This window comes from Camponotus vicinus, unplaced genomic scaffold (genome assembly GCF_025532165.1).
Source record: "Camponotus vicinus isolate PSW18456_S1 unplaced genomic scaffold, iyCamVici1.0 SCAF_1, whole genome shotgun sequence".
In the NCBI taxonomy this organism is placed as follows: Eukaryota; Metazoa; Arthropoda; class Insecta; order Hymenoptera; family Formicidae; genus Camponotus; species Camponotus vicinus.
Window position 1 is genome coordinate 3,817,548 of NW_028141945.1, and position 20,099 is coordinate 3,837,646.

General features: G+C 38.5%; 1 protein-coding gene across 7 annotated transcripts in view; it reads left to right on the top strand.

The window, feature by feature from the left end:
- The window catches only part of Ih (hyperpolarization activated cyclic nucleotide gated potassium channel Ih), a 126,524-nt gene that overhangs the window by 26,072 nt on the left and 80,353 nt on the right, over positions 1 to 20,099 (top strand). The window contains exon 1 of one of the 7 annotated variants that reach the window (XM_083093007.1): positions 3,336 to 4,931. The exons of the other annotated variants lie outside the window; for them this stretch is intronic. Coding sequence (XP_082949133.1) covers positions 4,837 to 4,931 — 95 coding nt within the window. The 5' untranslated portion in view covers positions 3,336 to 4,836. Of the gene's footprint in view, positions 1 to 3,335; positions 4,932 to 20,099 lie in introns of those variants that run through there. 7 annotated transcript variants of the gene reach the window in all.

The window sequence follows — 20,099 nt, forward strand, 5'->3', positions numbered from 1 at the left end:
GATTGTCGGTAGATTGTATCGGAATTGCTCGGACGTTTACTTCGCACGCAACATATGTCTCGTTTTCTTTTCTCGCTTGGAAAAACATAAAACAGGAAAACGTTGATAGATGAATATAGAACGGATAGTAATCTAATGAAATATATTCGTACAATCATTAACGACATGTTAGATGAAAATTAATACTAAAATTCGATAACCCCACGTCTCTATATATATTGAAAGATTAGTAAGATAACTGTCAAATTATATTGTAATAACTAATAAATGTATCTTTTTTGAATTAAACATGACTAAAGCGATATTTTGATGGAAATACCTCCACCAAGATGAAAATATCTTTTAACAGCTTGCGTTAACTATTTAGCATTCTATTATTTGCGTGAAACTTTAAGTACGCCGACTTTAAGTACATGCTGCATGCAAAGCAGAGATTACAATAAGACGACGTTGACATGCAACAATATCACATAATGTATAAAACGTGGCCGTTTTAGCATATGTTTGACAAGGAAGCAAAACAAGAGCTTCCGTGCGATCAAAAGCCAATCAGTCACGTGTGAGAAAAACATCTGATAACGAGCCGCGTGTCGTGCGAGATCGGTTGGATTCTCGATAATGACGTTATCGATGGGGGTAGTAGTTTGTTCCGATCCTCCCATTCAATAAGGGTTTATTTTCACGACAGCCATTTTTTCTTCTTCATCCGCAAATGAACACAAAGGGTTATATATAATATAGATCGTAGAAAGAGAGAACGTAGAGGTTGGATGCGCGCGACGGGGGAGTCGGTAGCGAGGGTTGAACGGGGACGGAGTTTGCGCGATAATGCAACCATTCGATAACGAAGGGAGGCGCGGAGGAGAGCGACGAGCTCTTGACGAGCGCGTGTATACCTTCGCGTGTATACATCAGAAGATTCGACAAAGGTTAGCGGGAGGAAAACGCGTGTACGGTGGACCAGGACGTCCTTCTGTCCAAGGAGGGACACCATGGTATCGTCCTGAAAGGGACGAAGATTCGGGAGTGATCAATTCGTACAACGCAAACGTTTCTGAGCTCGATCTGAAAAACGGTGAGCTTTGTGAGCCAGCGAGAGAATCATAAGAATCTCTTGGTAAGCAAGAGAGACTTATTGTATTGTCTGCAGAAAGGACTGCGAGAGAGCTTTAGTATCGTCGTCGAGGGGATTGCAAGGGTCTCGAGCTTTTATCGTTCACAGAGAGAGTCTCAGAGGTATAAAAGCTAACCATACCGTCCATTTTTGAAGCATCCGTAAGGACGACGATGATAGAAGAATCACGTTTTAACCAGGGATTTTGCAATCGTACGATAATACGAGTATGACGATAGATAGCGGATGCTAAATGTACCAGGAGGCGAATTTACTCGTATCGTTCGTCAGCAGGGGATGACGATAATTTTACGGGCGCTAGTATCACTCGTAAGACGAGTATAATGGTCTACATGTAAATCTACACGCCGAACAGAGAGTCGCAAAGGGAGCCAAGGATATGCACGACGCGGGCAAGGTAATGCGAATGAACGACAGTGTCCTCTGCTGAATCTGCGCGGTATCTCCCCTGTAACATGAGATGGAGGACTTGTGAGAGGTGCGGCGAGATCGGATTTCGCCGTTCGATCGTTCAGCCCTACGTCGTTCGGTCAAGGAGACACTCGGCGTCGGCGTCGACGTCGACGTCGACGTTGGCGTTGGCGATTCCGAGGTCGGACGCGTCATCGATCCGGAAGAGGAGGCTGACCGATCGTCGGTACCGACAGACTGGCGGCCACCCCGGAACACCGGGGGGTGTAGGACGTCGCGATCGATTCGCGGGGGAGTACGACCTTCGAGAGTCACGTGCGTCGTACCGACCGAAAGTCGATGATACGAACGGCCGCCGCGTACGTGAGGGATTCGAGGCTTAAGGAAAATCCGCGTCGGGATATTCGCGAAGCGAAGGAAGCGGAAAGAGGCTTGTCCTTGATCCGCGCGCGATGCCCGGGGGTTACATCTATTTCCGACCGTCCGAGAATAATCCCGGCTCCGACTCGCTCCCGCGTTTCTCGAGTCGGTACGAGTCGCGGTGCCGGTACCACCCTGTAGAACGCGCGAGTGCTCGTCGACGGGGGATCCAGGATCGCGAAGGGCCTAGCTATATGCCGCGCTAGTGACTGGTACTACCGAACGTACATGATGTTCAGAGGGCTGTTGAGCGACGGCGGTGGCTCGATACCGGCAGTCAATGACGCTGGCGTTCTAATTTTACCGCGATGTAACATCGCGCGCCGATGGCGATCGCACGAGCGAGGATTCGCGTTTTCCGCTCGATTCGTCGTTGCTCGTGTCGGCCGATCGATACGTCGCCCGACGTAGAAAATTCCGCCCCCCGAAACGCGTCGACGGCAGCGACGGCCACTCGACGTAATAAGGACAGTTTATACGTCCGTATAAAGCGCGCCTCGCTACGACGTATGGCACACCGGGTATATTGTCTGTAGACTACAGCGACGCATCGCCCACGCAAATGGAATCCTTTTCGTTCTAAATCGAGCCCCTCGATTTTATGTTAATTGAGCGGGACGGATTGTGCGCGGGCGATATAGAGAGGATTTTAATCGACTCCCGAGCGGACTTTTCTACGGGGATATTTTGTATTCAGAGCCAGATCGGGTGATAGAGAGTGGATAGAGACGTGACGTATGAAACCGAGACTTTAATGCACGCAATTACGAAGTATTAGCATTGATCGCTATCGCGAGAGCTCCGAGAAGTTGCACGAGATTATTATTATGCATTCCAATTCGTCGTTTGAAAAATTTTGTTCGCCTTATCTCCTACCTATTATAGCGCTAACAAAGAAAGTAACGTCGGAAGAAATAGAGATTAAAAGGACGAAAAAGTCTGACGGCGATACGATCGATCAAATACAACGGAAGTAGCATCGAAAGTCGTTCATCCTTAGAGTTGTAATAAAGATTATAAGATTGCAAAGGATATGAACGCGCTTTATCCAAGGACAAGCATCTTGCGCAAGAAAAAAAATCTGAGAGCGATACGATCATTGAAGGATATCAAGAAACATGGTATCGACAGCCGTTCATTTTTGCAATTCTTTTTAAGCGAGGAAAGTGAAATATACGAATCTCTCTAAAGAAGATGAGAAACCGATAATCGAGTGGAGATACAACGAAATATACTTTCGGGATAAAAAAGTGATCCGATATCGGATCGCTCTCGAAAGCGAGAGTCTTCCGAGGTATCCTGCGCGAAAGCACGAACGACTTCAACGTTATCCACGCGCCGTTCGCCAAATCCTTACAAGCCCGACAAGAGTACGAGTCTCTCGTGTTCGATGCGCATGTCCAGTGCCTTGACTACCGGGACGCCTATACCTTCATCGGCGTCGCGAAGCACTCGGGAAAGCGACACACATATCAAAGTTTTGCCGCGTGTTCACGATAAAGTCGCCGCGCGCGCCTCGGCCGAAGATATCGCTGCGGAAAAAGAGAGCTCGGGGAAATCGAGTGTACGAAAAATAAGAAAAATCAAGGCTGAGAAGTGCGCGAGAAGAAGAACTGGGAGATCCATCTTCGCGCGAGGAAACGAAAGGGATTCACGCGCGCGTCCTACGGCATCGAAAATGGAGAACGCTTGAATCGCGCGGCTCTTTTTTTATTATAACATAAACGAAAAAATCGGCTGTGCTCCGCTATTTAATCACAGAGCTTAATGCACGCGCGAGCGCGCTTCGTCGAATTTTTATTATCGCTCGAAATTGGCTGTGCTGTTACTTAACGAGAGCTTAACACACTTAAGCTGTTTACCGTTTAGTGTTCGTTCGTAGTAGCGTTGCCCGTTGCGGGGTTCCACTTGAGAGAAAGGGCAAAAAAAAAAGAAGGAGAAGATCAAAGCGCGACATCTCGATATTTTTGCTACGTTTTATGTAATCGCCTGTTTACGGCGACTGTCCGTCACGAATAGACCGAATCAATCACGGTTCCGCGCAATCGGACTGCAATTAGCGATCCCGCCCGTCCTCCCCCGTCCGATCATCGACTGCCTGCTTTTGGAAATTTACGCGCTCGCTCGCGCAACTTGGTTCCATAAATCGTCGAGCAACGAAACTCGCGTTCCTGCCACGTTACATTGTGGGATCGATCGCCGTACATCGGAGACGGACAATCTCTCGTCGCCGCGATCGATTGCCTGTTTGTCTTCAGGCTCCGCGGACGAGAGAGAGAAAGAGAGAGAGAGCATCGCCGTGAGAAAACAACTGTAAATCTCGCCCGCGAGATTGGGACAAAGCTTCAGCACGAAATCGAGACAGTATTCGTTTCTCGATAGTAATCGTTTCTCGCCTGCGCAAGTACATAAATTTGTAAGAACGTCTAGAACGTGTAGAATGTCTTTGCTTGCTACTTGGTACGGCGGAAGCTCATAGAAAACGATAGTACGATGTAACAGATGGAGGCTCAATGTTCCTTGGCGAAATTAACACAATCGCCGCAATCGTTATTCACGCTCAAAGTTATTTAGTCTGTCGATATACGCCGCTCGCAGAGACTATTTGATCATGTCGTTTCGTAATATCCTGCGAAAGTGCATCGAAAAAACGCGCCGTATGATCATTCACGCGCTCAAGAGATGAATGGCCGTCGTTTATGGATGACAATCGAGATTGTTATTGCGGATCGTCGCGAGAGCGGAATATCGGCGCGTGCGTTTAAGCGATGTCGAAGCTGATTCGACGTTTTCGGACGTCGGCTGCGGGTTGATCGTGCGGACGGACTCGGAGAAACTGGAGTCAATCGAGGGCGAACTTCTGCACGGCCATGACCAAGTACGGCTTCGCCAGGCTAGCTTTATGGCGGCCGAGGCGATCCATGACTTCCCAACCGCCGAACAACCAGGAAAACAACCCTCTAATGTATGCCATCATTGTACTCTACACTCTGATATGTATACAGGGTGTATCGGAGATTGCGCGCTTTCCTTTTTGATTATATAACGATACTTTGGAGATGATTTGTGTAAATATTTAATTTGATGATTTTAGTAAATATTTAACAAAAAGACAATTATAGTTATTTAATATTAAAAATTTAAATTTTAGCGAATAATCCAGAGATTTGAAAAGAAAAAATCCTATTCTTCAATTAATTTTAAACATGTTTGAATTTAATAGAACTATAAATAATTCGAGGCGTAAAATATATACAAAATTTCAGAAGGGGACGATGAAGCTGAACATGTGCTAAGGAAACATGAAACTTGCGCGCGAGAAAGCGCGCGACTTTTGGTGTATCGTGTATATATATTTTTTGATGCAAATAAATAATATTATTGCGCTCTGTGTACGCTTTGGATGTTGCCATCGCTGAACTCGCTTGCGAGATCAGTTTGGTCTCGAATAACGAGACCAAACGTCCACGATAATACGCGCTACGTCCATGCAATATCCAAGAGCTCCTCAGTTTTATATTAGTTGTATTTAATAAATGTTATCTCGATGTATACACACCCCCGCCACGTTATATTTCCCTCCCTTACGCTTCACTTGGCTTGCTCACAGATTTATCCACTTTTTTGTCGTGTGTCTTTCTTTAGCACATTTTTATCCGTCTCGCCTACCATCACAACAAGCGCTTCGTATTTCTGGCTTTATGTGTGCTCGACGTTGAAAAAAAAGTGAGCTTGATAGCTCGTGCGAGAGCGTCGCGTTGCCGTGAACGTACGTAAAGTATGCATCAAGTACGCTCATCGTAACATGTTAGAAATTGCTTAATTTTTCCGTGTTTTAGAAAACGAGCTTTAATATTTATCGAAAAAAAAAACCTACTGTCCCTTATTGCGAAAAATAAAAATCAATCTATACACAATGAAATTATTACGCCCCAATTTTCCCAATGTTCATGGTCGATTTCACCGATGTTAGTTAACTTTAAAACCGTAATTAAACTTTCCGCCTGTCTTCTCTTGCTTTTAAGAAAGACTAAAGAATCAACGAAACTCTAAGGTTTAATTGACATCAATGAACTTGGCTTTTACCCGATAACGTCAGAATTCTCACAGTCTTCATAAAATAAGAGATCAATGTGCATAATAATTTATAATTCCAAAATTATATTATATTATAGCACTTGTGTGTGAGTGTTATTCATTTTTTATAGCATATAGAATGGAGAATTTTCTTTTCTCCTACGATGAAAAAATATTTAGTACATTTATGCCCGAAAACTAATTAATTTGATATCAGTTCATAAGTCACATTTTATGTGACTTATGACCTCTCGCGTTAGCCGCATATTCTTTTTGAAGCAGTAACAAGCAATGTGATAAAATGACGCAATAAATCGCGGCGAAATTTATAGCAATGCATTATTTTTAGTCCAGACAAATGAATGAGAGTATATGCGATTCGATTGTCAGAAAGTTACATCGATTACATGGCTCGCGGACATTCGTTTTACTCCGAGATAAATATTGCTTGTCGTTACGATATCTGATTAGTAGTGGCAATTCTGCACATGTGATCAATTTTGTTGCTATTCTTACACTTGCGACTTGATACGTGCACGAGCAAAGTCAAGCACGAAAAATATCGTTATAGGATATTGGAAACTAAATTTAATTGTGAATTGCACTGATAGTTTCTATGCAAACGGTTATTGATATCATAAATCCTGTATAATAACTCGTACATACATATTACTAGCTTCGTAAAAAGAGATATTCTAGTATAAATCTCGTGCGATAAAATTATGCAAATTATATTACAATCGTTAAACGCCATTAATCGTTAAATTCCGACAAAATATGGACAAAGTAACGTTGATATATAAGCTGATATAATTGTAATAATATAAATCCGAAATAATCCGAGAGGCCAAATAACAGAATCTCGAAAGCTCGTTCAAATTAAACATTACCGATTCAATAAACAATCTCATCAGTTGTTCTCCAATCTATGCCACGCTAGCGGGATCGACCGGCGATAAAAATAAAAGATCGATCAAGAAAATTGCGCCATTGAAAGAGAACTCGGTACAGTCCAAGAAATGAGTCGCGAGCAAGATTGCAGGCTCTGATATAACTCAATAAATATTTATGTATATCACGCGTCGGGCGAGAGAGACAGAGAAAGAGAAAGAGAGAGAAACACCGCTCGCGAAGTTGCCCAAGAAAGTGCATGATTAATAGGTGAGCGATTAATACCAGTAGGCGATCTTGCAATGGTATTGGTGCATAGCTGCGGCGTATCCGGAGTAGATATTTCGGGAATACGGAAAGATTGCCGGATCTGTCAAACAGAGAGACGGCTATAAGGAACGCGATTGAATCGAGCACTTAATTCGATTTGTCTCGCGATCATTCCGTCCTCCGAACTGCCCCCGATACGTTTTCCATCGGTGCATCTCGAGTAAAGGTCGCGGAGCTATCGTTCTCTTTTGTGTAAAATATACTTGCTCGGAAGTTTAAAGCGGAGCATGCCCGAAGCAATCAGCGACCGATCGATTACCGAGAGAGTCTCTCTCTCTCTCTCTTTCTCTGTCTCTCTCTCTCTCTTTTCTTAATGAACTGACTTCCTTATTCTAAACTACTATGAAGTTTCGATCGACGTGATGTAATAATCATCAAGATTGAAATGTTGATGTGCTGTCAGAATGTTAATGTACGGTGTACATTATGCATAAAGGACAAAGAAACGCCTTCGCGGCTAGATATCGACTTACACAATCGCATTGCATCAATTACGAGTTTTCGCTGTACTTGTGAATTACATCTAGCGACCGTACTTTTTTATTCCAGACTGCTACGTAAAGTTTCGATTTCGCGTGACGTAAGATAGTCGAGGTCGAAACGTTGAATTCGCTCGCACACATGGTAACCTGAGGTACGTTTGAAGAGAATTTTATTTAGATGAGACAGTTACGCAATTACATTGAAGAGATAGTAATCAAGATTTTCATTTTTCCTTAAACAAGAAATATATTAATAGAAATAGAAGGAAAAACAATTTATATTATTGGAACGTTATAATCAAATATATACATATATCATATACTTTTACTTTAATCATTTTTTAAAATATTTTAAAAATATTTTTTAAAATATATTTATTTTACTACATTTATAAAATAAATTTTTTGTAGATCAATATATGTATATTTATATTGCAAAATTAATTATTAATAATATATTCACGAAATAAATTTATTCGAGTATATTTTAGTGAATATACACAAATATTACAAATTAATATTTAAAATAAATTATTATAAATTGCAATTAATTTGAAATCTAATTTAAAAATATTTTTATTTTAAATATTTTATATTTTTCTAAAATTTATCGTTTTTATTTGTTACACATATTATTTAAATAAAATTATATTCACAATTATCTTTACATAAAAACGTATTGCGTAGCATTGACGTAGGATTACGTAGTATAGTTGAGGTCGAAGTGTCGATTCGTTCATACACACTAAACCGCATTTACATTATTTAGTCATGATAGAAGCGAGTGCATTTACGGTTTAACTTGCGTCAGAATAGTCTTATTATGCTAAAGTGGAGATACAAAATGCTACATATTTATGTGTGTGTATCTCACCGCAATGTTTAAACATGATAGTTGAGGGATATAAAAAAAACATGCTAAAAAAATTATGCGAATCATTAAAGCGATGGTATCGATAATCGATGAATATCGATCGTTGCGTGAAGCAAAAAAAAAAAGAATGCAGTGAAAATTCGTTGAAGTTTGAAGTTCATTCGAGGACTTTAAATATTTTGCGGAAATATTAGCGACCAGTAAAAACAATAGGCAGAAAAGAGAACCTCCGGAATTATCGTAATATATCGATCCCGTTCGAAAGAGGAGTCGGGGAAAAAACGTGTGTTATATACATTCGCATCAAGTTCAATGCACACAGCGACGATTGCATAAATCTTCGTAATGGATAGAGACAATGCGAGTTTGAAAGCGGGAAGATATGCGGGACGCGTTCCAAAATTTTGACTTTTCGTGCGAATTATGGTTACGGTGTGTGGGCGCAGCAGTCACGACGACGCCTGCTCGATCTATCCAATCTTTTTTGTCAGTTTCGTGTGTTCCGCGGGTTCGCGATCATGTCACGCTTTTGCCGGTATTGATCTGCCTTTACTCCGCATTCCACGGCTCTCCTCCTCTCTCTCTCTCTCTCTCTCTCTCTCTCTTCCTCCCCCACGCAAGCAACTCTCTGCACCTACTCGCCGCCCCCGCACACGATGGATTTTGTGCACATAGATGTATCATACACCCTCCTCTCCCTCCTTCCGCCTTAACCGTATAATGGCATCATGGTCTAACAATAAACGTCGGTCTAATCCTGCATATGTACTACGGTTTTAGCGCGTAATCGCCCAAATGTTCGCCGTCAACGATGTCGACATACAAAATGTCTCGGTTAACGAGTATTTTGCCCCCTATCCTCGCCCACATTTAGCACCATATTTAAACGGAAAGGATTTTCTATGAATGGTTGCAATGCGATATAGAATTAGACAGTTTCAAAATTATGAATACAAAAGGAGTAAAAGAGTAAAAAATTTAAATAGGATAGCATGTATTTATTATAATAAAGCATAAATAAATCAAGCGGACAATTTGAAAAAAAAACATACTTGAGAAATATAATTAATTTTCCATCGAATAAAAAAAGATATATTTTTGTCACGCTTGAACCCACGAACAAAGTGATCGTAAGAATCAAATGATCAGAGTGAAGGTCAAACAACAACACTGAAGGTGTGACAAGAACATACAACTTTATCTTAACCAGTTCACTGGTAATGGCCCATATATGGCCAAAAAAAAAGTGCCACAACTGGTAATGTCCACTATGAATAACTTTATCAATTTTCAACGGATTTGCATGAAACTTGATACACCCACATTTTTCGGGTCGCTGATGACAAATTTGGGATCGAAATTTTTAAATTCAAAATGGCGGATTTAGTATGGTGAATTAATTTTGTTATTCTATTATTATATTTGTTATTCCATTAGAGAAGATTCAAATTCGATATGTTCAAGTTTGAATGTCTTGAACTAATCCGTTATCTGCGACGAAAAAACGTACCAAATGTGATATATTTCCATAATGGAATATCAAAGTTAATCACTAGAAACCGCCATATTGGATCTGCCAGTTTAAATTTTGCAATTTTATCTATAGATTCATCATAGAGACTCGAAAAACGCGAACATATCGAATTTGATCTTCTCCATAATGAAATAAAATTAGTTTGCCATATTGGATTCGCCATTTTGAATTTTGAAATTTCGACCCTTGATTCGTCACCAGTGATGCAAAAAACCCCTTATGGATAAACTTTCATGTAAAATACGAATTTATTTGCTCTCACCAGTTTTGGCACAAAACGTTGATTTCGGATGTACCAGTGAACCGGTTAACTTTATTGTCAAATGGAGCAGGAATAAAAGATAAAGAATTATTTAAAAAAAAACATCGTATAATATTTTTCTCTAAAACCTGATTCTCAAACATAGGTTTGAATCAATATTTAATTCAAGAAAATTCACAAATTTTATTAATATTAAAATATATATGTATAGAAAAGAAAAATGACGCGTCCAATCAGATTTTCGCTAAAAGAAAATCAATCGAATTTATCAAAGAATTTGTAATCGCAAAAAACACGTGATACCTGAGCCATATGCAATATACGATGATCGATATCACGTTATTTGACATCCTTTTCGCCGGAGGAGATATCTGACATTTTACGCGAAAGCGTGCTGTATATGTCACGTATGGTTTATCGCACGCGATGCGACCGCTTTGTCGTCACCACGAACGCGTTTATTTTAAAAATCAAAGTATCGATATTGGAAAAAGGTACGATACTTTTTCGATAGAGGAAAATATTCATTGCAACAGAGAGCTATCTTTAGCTATCCTCTAATTTGTCCAGCTTAATCATATAGTTATTGCAGAGAAGAGACAAATTTAAATTGTGCGGGGGTGAGAAATATAATTTATCTAATATTTCAAACTTTCAGGATTCGAAAATAGATTAAATTTCAAAAATATAGCGGATAAATGGTAATTTCGAACTATCTGATATATATAAATAGTAACAAGAAATGACATTTCGAAAATGAAATAATCAGTTTATTCTTCGTCATTTTCGGAAATATTAAAAATAACTTTCACATTGACATAAACTTCTTTCATATATAACTGGATATTTGTTTAAATGTTGGTGCATGGTAAATGACAGTAATACTATCATTATAGATTTAATAAATATATCATGCACTGCCAAAATGTAGTATAGTCACAGAATTTCACGTTTGCTGGTTACATAACATTGATAATAGAATTTTTTTCATTCAACCAGGGTTATTGTCGATATTATAGTGTGCTGGAAAATGTAAAAGTCAATTTCAGTTATAGATCATGTTACTTTATACGGCGCCCTGCTGACGGATTCGAATGTTAGGTTGACGTAAAGCGTATCATTTGAACAATCGATAGAAATAGTGAGTTGACATTGTAACACCGTAATTAATTAATTTGATCGAATACTTAAAAACCCAAAAATATTTTTTAATAATTTCAAAAAGACTATTTTTCTCTTATACTAAAAGGAACAGATCTCTAGTGAAGAATTTGTGAATATAATTTTGTATTTGTTATATAATTATAACTGCATATATATATATGAGTAGTTAAATTTGAATTTTATTGTACAAATCAATATTTATTAATTAATAATAAATATTAATAATAAATATTTAACAGAGATCAAGCAATAATATCAATCAAGCATCAAATATCTAGTAAAAAAAAGAAATTAAATTAAAATATGTCGTAAAAGATGAATCAATGTAAATAATTCTGGAATATATACATATACACATGTATAAAAATAATTCCGTTATTAGCAAATCCTAGAAAGCAAACACTAACTTGATAAAAATTATATTTCTATTTCCTCATATCGTTTGTTTCCTTAAAAATTATTTAAACAAAATTTAAAAAAAATTATTATGTAGCAATACCATCGATCAATAAACAGCAGGGAATCTTATTTAATTTTTCGCCAAGTAATCAATATCGTTTATCGTCGCGAAAATCCGATTAAACGTCGCCTCGTCGACGTTTATCGAAAACTGCATTAGAAGATTGCTTATAGCGCATCTTGAGAGATCGATCCTAAACAGATTCGGGGACATAACGCGATAATTATTCGCGGCGTCCGAAATTAACGCGCGATATCACTAGCACGCGTCATTACGTCATCACAGAGCACAATACCATTTGTCATTGTAGCGTTAACAGTTATGGCGTAAGGGATGCGTGTACAGCCACCACCTAGGCATACCGGTCATGGCCGCAAAAGCGTGGGCACGAGTTCATGCCTGAACACGTGCGAGGCAGTACTTAAGTGTGCATAGTCTGCGGAGAAGAGGGTGGGCAGATATCGACGAGTTTAAAGCGAAAAAAAGGATCCTTCCTCCGGCCACAGCCGTCGTTTGCGTCAAAGTTCCCAACAGAGAGTATGACCTGTGAGAGCGTGAGTTCCGTCGCGCCTAATATACGACCTTACCCTTGAGAGAACGCGATTAATATCGCGAGTCACGTAAGATTCGAAGCACGAAAGGGTGAAAGTGGCGATTCACGTAACGAACTTAAAATATTGTATTTCATAACTGTACTTTCATAAACGCACACGCTGTTTCGCAGATCGATGGTAGATGATCTTTTTAGAAAAGATTATTCTTTTCTTTTTAAACACGTAGGTGAGAATGAATTAAGATGAATGATTACGTGCACGCAAATAAATTTGTATAGTGTAGATATTTTTTTGGATATTTTTTAAGCGATTTAAATTTAATAAATATTGAAATCAATAATTATACAGAATATTTAACGAATATTATAATGCAGATAAAAATCGTAAGAGACGTAGAAAGTTGAAAAATTATAATATATCAATTAATTAATAATTCATAGCAATATACCTTGACAAGATTTACATTCTCGATATTTTCATCATAAACATTTCTTTAAATTTCTCGAGAACCTTTATCAGTTAATTTCTTATTCAAAATTTATCAAATGTTGAGGAAAAATTAGTGAGATACATTTTCTACGTCAAAACGGAAGAAATATCATAATACGATACAATTGAGCCAGTTTGCGGAAATGGAGGATGGCTGTAGATGGCCAGCCGAAAACCACGAATCCGGTAATGTCTAATTGAAAAGGAGAGTTACGAAAAAGGTACGGTTGTATACGATCCACTGACCTAAATCGCACGCCACGTCGCCACCGTCGTCGTGCGGGTATTCAGGTGAATGGGCCGGCATATCCAGATTCGCAGTATCAGGGGGAGAGAGTAGGAGCCTAATCGATAACCTACTAGATTTTATAGGCCTGTGCACAACGTGTATCAAACGCTATAATTTCACAGTGGGTGACCCCGCCGCAGGTCCGATGGTCGGATGCACACATGTATGCATCGGACACATTCGTGGGAGATTCGCGCATCATATATTAATTTCCCAAACTCGCCGCATACGCATTTCCATTGTGTAACATCGTCGATCGCTAAAATATACACCGAGATCTCGATTCTTGTAAAGATCGATATAAATTCTTCCGGTAGAAATTATTTCTAGGAATCATTCTTGCGCGCGTGATTACGCGTACAGGCGAATGCTTATGTGTAATGCACATTGCATTATAATTTTTTATTCTATCGTTTATACATCTAACACATATAAACCTTAAATAATTGCAAATTGCATTTATACACAGGGAAGATTGTATCGCACTATCATTATTCTCTAAATAGCGATGTAATTTAATCTCGAGAGAGTTCATACTTGATTGACGCGACCGCGATGCAAAGGGATTGCGAAAAAAATCTAACCCTATACATACATAAATATGTATATATATATATATATATATATAAACATTTAATAATTAATAATAATTAATAAAATTTAATCATTAAGAGATTTGATGAATAATTAATATAAAAAATAAAATAATTTAAATATAAGAAACAACTGAAAAAAACTAATAGACAAAAACGCAACATTTTTATAGTTTTAGCGGATTTAATATTATTTCATTTTTCGTGTCAATTTATAATGAAGCGGCAAATAGCTTTCCAATAATTCTCGTAAAGTTTCCAATAATTATGAAGGTTTTAATGTAGTTACGAGAACATAGGATCGATCTCGGAGCTCTCTATTCAATTTATTCTCGCGTTGATCGTTAAAGTGGTGTCGATGGTATCGAAATTCGCGGTGTAAAGTATCTCGGATAACAGTTTCCTCTGCAGCCTTCGAAAGATATATTGCCAAGTGCATTAATGCCTTTTTACGGGACAAGTCCTCGGAGAGTTCTCTGTATATTTTACTACTAGATTTCTACGACGGAACCTCGAACATTATATTGTGAAAGCATGCGAAGTATCATAGCGGATCAAAGTATACAGCGAGTCTGCATTGGTTTCATTTTTATGTTGCTCTCTGACAGCATATTATATTAAGCTCACAGAAAGGGAAAGAGAGAGAGAGAAAGAAGCAATCGTTACTAATTATTTTATATATATAGCTCATCAATATAGAGTATAGATTTAAACAAAAAGCAATATGATCATTTTTATTACAGTTACCTCATTATATTAAGTTTGTAGACAATTATTACTATTTTTTATATATACTTTATCAAGAAGAGACAAACTATATCTAAGCAAAAAGCAAAAAACAGATATTTAAAATTAAATTAATTCGATCTTAAATATTGCTCAAATCATTTTAAAAGCATTTAAAGACATTTAAATTGATATTTTCACAAATTTTTCAATGTTTGTAATATTTTTGTTCGAGAATGCAATTAATTTTAAACAAAATATTTTTTCTAGATGTAATAGCGATTTTTTTTAATAAAAATAAACATTGAAAAAAATAAACATTAAGTTGAAAGCTAAAATTGCTATAAATTTATTCTAGAGTATATATTTCATATATACATATATATAGAGAATAATAAATTTATAACAATCTTAATATTTTTAATTTTTATATATAATATATACATTGTTGATAAGATGGTAAGGCAGAGAGCTTCTGTTATACAGCACCACCTGCTAATAGATGCCTGAAACGGTTTTACAGTAATACCTATCTACGGTTAAGACTCGTCGATCGATGATATGCGCGTGGAGAGAATTTATGCGTTAAGGAAAGATCGACAAAATAAATATGCGCCCGCACTTAGTATTTTTTCAGCAGCAATTTTACAGTTGTAACGATAATTCATATATGACTCGCTAATATAAAAACTTGTACGTCTTACGATACGTTGAGTGTGACACATTATTATTGGCGCGGTCGCGTCGAGCACGTGATGCTTAAATTATTTATGGGACCGTTTGATCCTGATTAACCGGTAGATAAAACGCATCTTTAAGCAAATTAAGCCCAACCACGTGAGATTGCATCGAGCCCAATCATTTAAATTAATTGTTTTAATTGGACAGAAAGTCGTGGCTAAAATAAGGAAGTAAAATTTGACGTCAGGTCTCAAATGTTCTTGGAAATCAGAGATATTTATCATACAAATGTACGTCAAAAGATTTCGCGAAAATATCATTGATTCGACAATTACAATTAAGTGATGTGTTTGGAATGACGTAATGTTCTATTTGATTGGCGCTTCTATATAGCATCTCAAGATTATATCATTTTCTTTTATTACATTTAGATACATTTGAAATAAAAATTTTTCCTTTACAAATAAAACTTAATTATACATATGACAAGTTTTTTATGTTTTATATTATATTTTTGCAATTTTAAATCTTAAATTAAATTTCTGTTGCAGCCAAGTCTAATTGAAATTAATTCCGAAGAACAACAGACTTCTTCAAATACTTACACTCTTAAAATTTAATTTACTAAATATCTTTAACGTTAAAGAAACTTTGAATGTTAAAAAAGTCCGTAAAACTATTAATGTATTATCATTGATAGAATTGTATTTTCTTTACATTCAAATATAATTCCTATCATTCAAAGAACATCGAATTGATACGAGAATATTCCGCCAATAGTATCAATGATTATTTGTACGATCTGTTTAAGTCCACATAAATTGTTTGTCTCTCGCTCGTTTATTATCGCTATAATCGGAAATGTGTCAAAGTGCGACACGACGTGATCATAATTTATTGTTTGTATTCACAGCGGACGTACTAATTACAATCCATTCCGTTATTTTACAGTTCAATCACCCGTTATAATTAGAACGTATCGTTATCCAATATCGCGAAAGCATTACAGTCGAATTATCATTATCGATCTAGAAAAGTTGAGTATTTTGCTAGAGTCGCAAATCTTCGACGACCGCATCGTCTGCAAATGCGAGACGTGCAATATGTAAATAAGGATTTCCGACGTTCTCAGAGATGTTTTGTTCTCTGCGTTTTTCTTTATGCCTGACGAACGTGTTTGCTCGTAGCGAGAGGGAATTGTTGCACAAGATTTTCAAATGTTTTCGAAGAAACATTTGGTATCGACTAGTCGAATGCCGTTGACATATTTATTCACGCGCAAGGAATGCATCTGCGCGTGAAATCCTGCTTCCTCATTTTCCCTCAAGTTCTCTCGCTCGTGACACGCAAGCGAGATAGATGAAGGATATTCGTTTCTTTCGGTAGACGGTAGGTAGCAAACACGCGCAATTTTGCAATGAACCGTTGAATAATGAGCATTCCTTCCTGGTACGCAGGTGCAATCCTGGCTGCGTCGATTTAACGTGTGTCGAATTAACCGGCGCAACGCGCGAGACGTTACGACACGGGGTTAATTATATTTTCATGTTATTTACGAACTTTGCGGTATGAAAGAATCTGCGAGAGAGTATCGACGAGCTATCAAATCTGTTCCGCGCCGTCATTATGTCATTACGTCATATTGGTCGAATACCTCGAATTTACTCGCCCTCGATATTTCTCGCAGTATATACGCCTACACACGCATGCGCGCATATGAAAAAGCGCATAATAACGTTGTGTAGCGGGTTCAATAATCAATTATTCATACGCGAATTAGCCCGGGTCCGGAATTTTATTTACGATGTATGCGCACATGTGCATTAAGCAAGGCGCGAGGCACGCCATTTATACGCTCTATTATTATTAAATGAACCGCTAAAACGCGACGGTAGTATGACTTCGTGCGCAGAATGAAAGTATGATATAACTGAACATAATAATAACGCATTTGTAATATTTTATACGGTGAGACTTTGCATTGAATCGTAGAGTTCTGAAGAAATATCGAATACATTCAAATAATGAAGTATGTAAAATGAGAACCGATAACTTGTTCGGGTCGACAGCACGCGCGAGTCGATAATTCTCCTTGGAAAATCCTTCGCGCAGCTCCAATTTCACGATTGCCCTTGGAAATTCGCATTTTCGTATTTCGCGATGACGGATCATTTCATCGGCGCCGTATCTCGCCACCGCAAGACGTTTCTGCAAAACAACGACTGTTTCGTACTGATACATCGCGAAATAAATTAACTATAAAAAATTATATAGATTTCGATTATAGATTACGATTATACTACAAAATTATTGAAAAATATTTATTGGAAGAATATGGTATTAATAATCGAGAATATATCTATATTGAGGTAAAAATGAACTATAAGTTTCCCGCAATTTATTTCACTTTCAAGACGCGCGCAATCTTTCTGTTTATGTATTTTCAATTTATTTTTTTACTATTTTTATCTTCATATATATTTAGACTCAATGTCTATTCTTTTCGCTTCAATGTGTTTCGATATGAAATTAGAAAAGCAATTCTGTTCTATTCATTCTTCACCATCGTACTCTTATTTATTATAAAATTTATCATCGCGTATAATTATGCAAATATATTCAAGAATGTGTGTATCTATATAACACTCTTATGAAGACTAAATGGTGTTCCGAATAAATATCATAGGACATACTGACGGCTGAAAAAATTTAAAAAGCAAGTTTAATGAGGCATTTAAAATAATGTAAAAGTATCGTATTCTGTCACGAAAAATGCATGCTTCGAAACTAATTAGTCGGAAGGAAATTTTTTTAATTTCCATCCATTTCTCTCTCTCTCTCTCGCTTTCGGTTTCTCCTGCTCCTTCGCATTTACGTTGCCCCTGCGCCCTGCACCTTGCCACCTCCTCTCTCTCTCCTACTCTTGTGTCTCGGCGCAATTCGAACCGTCCTGTGATGCTAGGCATATAGAGCAAGCGAGAGAGAGATAGAGGACATGAAGGCCCCGGTGGCGCGACGGAGGAGCTATTCGAGCTGTGCACTTAGTCAGGCCAGCACAGTTCGGTTAGTCGGGCTGCAGTCGAGGCACAGCCGGTGCAAGTCAGAGCCGCCAAGTGGCTACTTCGACGATAGGTTCGCCTGCCTCTCGTCATTCAGCACGTGCGCGCTACCAAGCCACACACGCGTATCCTGCTGACGTATCGGGGGTTGCCGGTCCAGCTTCCGGTGATAATCACTTCGGCCGGGCTACTCTGTGGGAACGTGTCCCGGTAGCCAAGCCAGAGATTGTGGTCGCAAGAGTAAAACGACGAGAGAGCACCGGCGACGACAGAGAGAGAGATAGAGAGAGAGAAAGAGAGAGAGAGAGAGGAAGAAAGACAGACAGAAACAGAAACAGAAAGAGCATGTCTGTTTAGTCGTTTCGCAGGAGCCGGCCAAGTCGGTCGATCGCTCTCGACCCATCGGCTCCGATCAGCTGTTCACCGCCGCTGGTCGCTCCGGACAGTCCAACAATCGACCGCCGACACGTGCGCGCGACTCGGATCAGCCGGCGATGCGGACATACCTGCATATGTTACCGCTGACGTGCGAGCATTGGATTTCACGAAAGCAAAGGACGGTTCTTGAGCTCGACACGTCAGTCAACGCGATTATCAGGACCGTCCATTCCCACTCGAGTGTATTAGATGGAAACATGCGTGCGAATCTTTAATATCTACATATCGGCTACATATCGCACGTGTGTAAAGACACGCGACTAACGTCCGCTTTGCCTAATCGTCACATATCATACGGTTCCCCCTATTCGGATTATCGCGAGTTTTGTGCGCGTTTATTGATGTCCTGACGTTGAAGAGAGATAACCGGAAGGACAAGGATTTTTCGGAGCGATGAATCGCGCTGTGTGTGCCATTGTGAAGCTCGTGTCTGTACCAATGTGACCCTCGTCTAGGACCGATCGAGAATTTTCATCGACGGAAATTCCTATTGTTTTGAATACGCGATTATTCAGTGAAAAATTGGGCGTCTATTCGGATCGATTAAGTGCGGAATTCAGTGAGAAATCGTTCGATCTACATCTGGCAATAGCACTGACGGAGGAAGAAGAAAAAGCGCGAACTCGATTTTCTGACAACGTGTATTAGATCAATCTACGATTAGTACAGTAAGTAGTGTCATTCTTCGCGTTTTCACATCGTGTTTCACAAAGCCTGCGGTTCGACGATGATCGGATGAGCGGATAATAAATCTCACTTCAACTGAGTGCTTGCTGAAGTGCGAATTCCTAAATACGATACGATAAAACATACATTTTTTTCTCTCTTTATCGATTGATCCGATTAAAAAGATTTTTTTTCGATGTAGAAGAAAGATCAAGAAGCCTTTATATAAAGTGACTACGCGACTTATTCCCCAACATTCAGGATTTTCCAATTTCCGAGGAATTTTCTATCGGACCTCTGAGATTCGCGTGGCTTTTCTGAGCTTTGATACGGATAGTGTCAAATGCGAAAATTTTCCAATCTCTCAAAATTCCTTGCTTTTAAATAAATTTCTTAAAAGTTTAAATAAAAAATTTTTTTTAAACGTATACCATGATACATTGTATTAAAAATATGTTTAATTAATCAGAATTAGTGTTAAGGTCAAAAAGTTTGACAGAGGTAAAATTAGAGTCACATTTACAGAGTTTATATTACGTTCATAAGTAATGATTGAGCAGATCA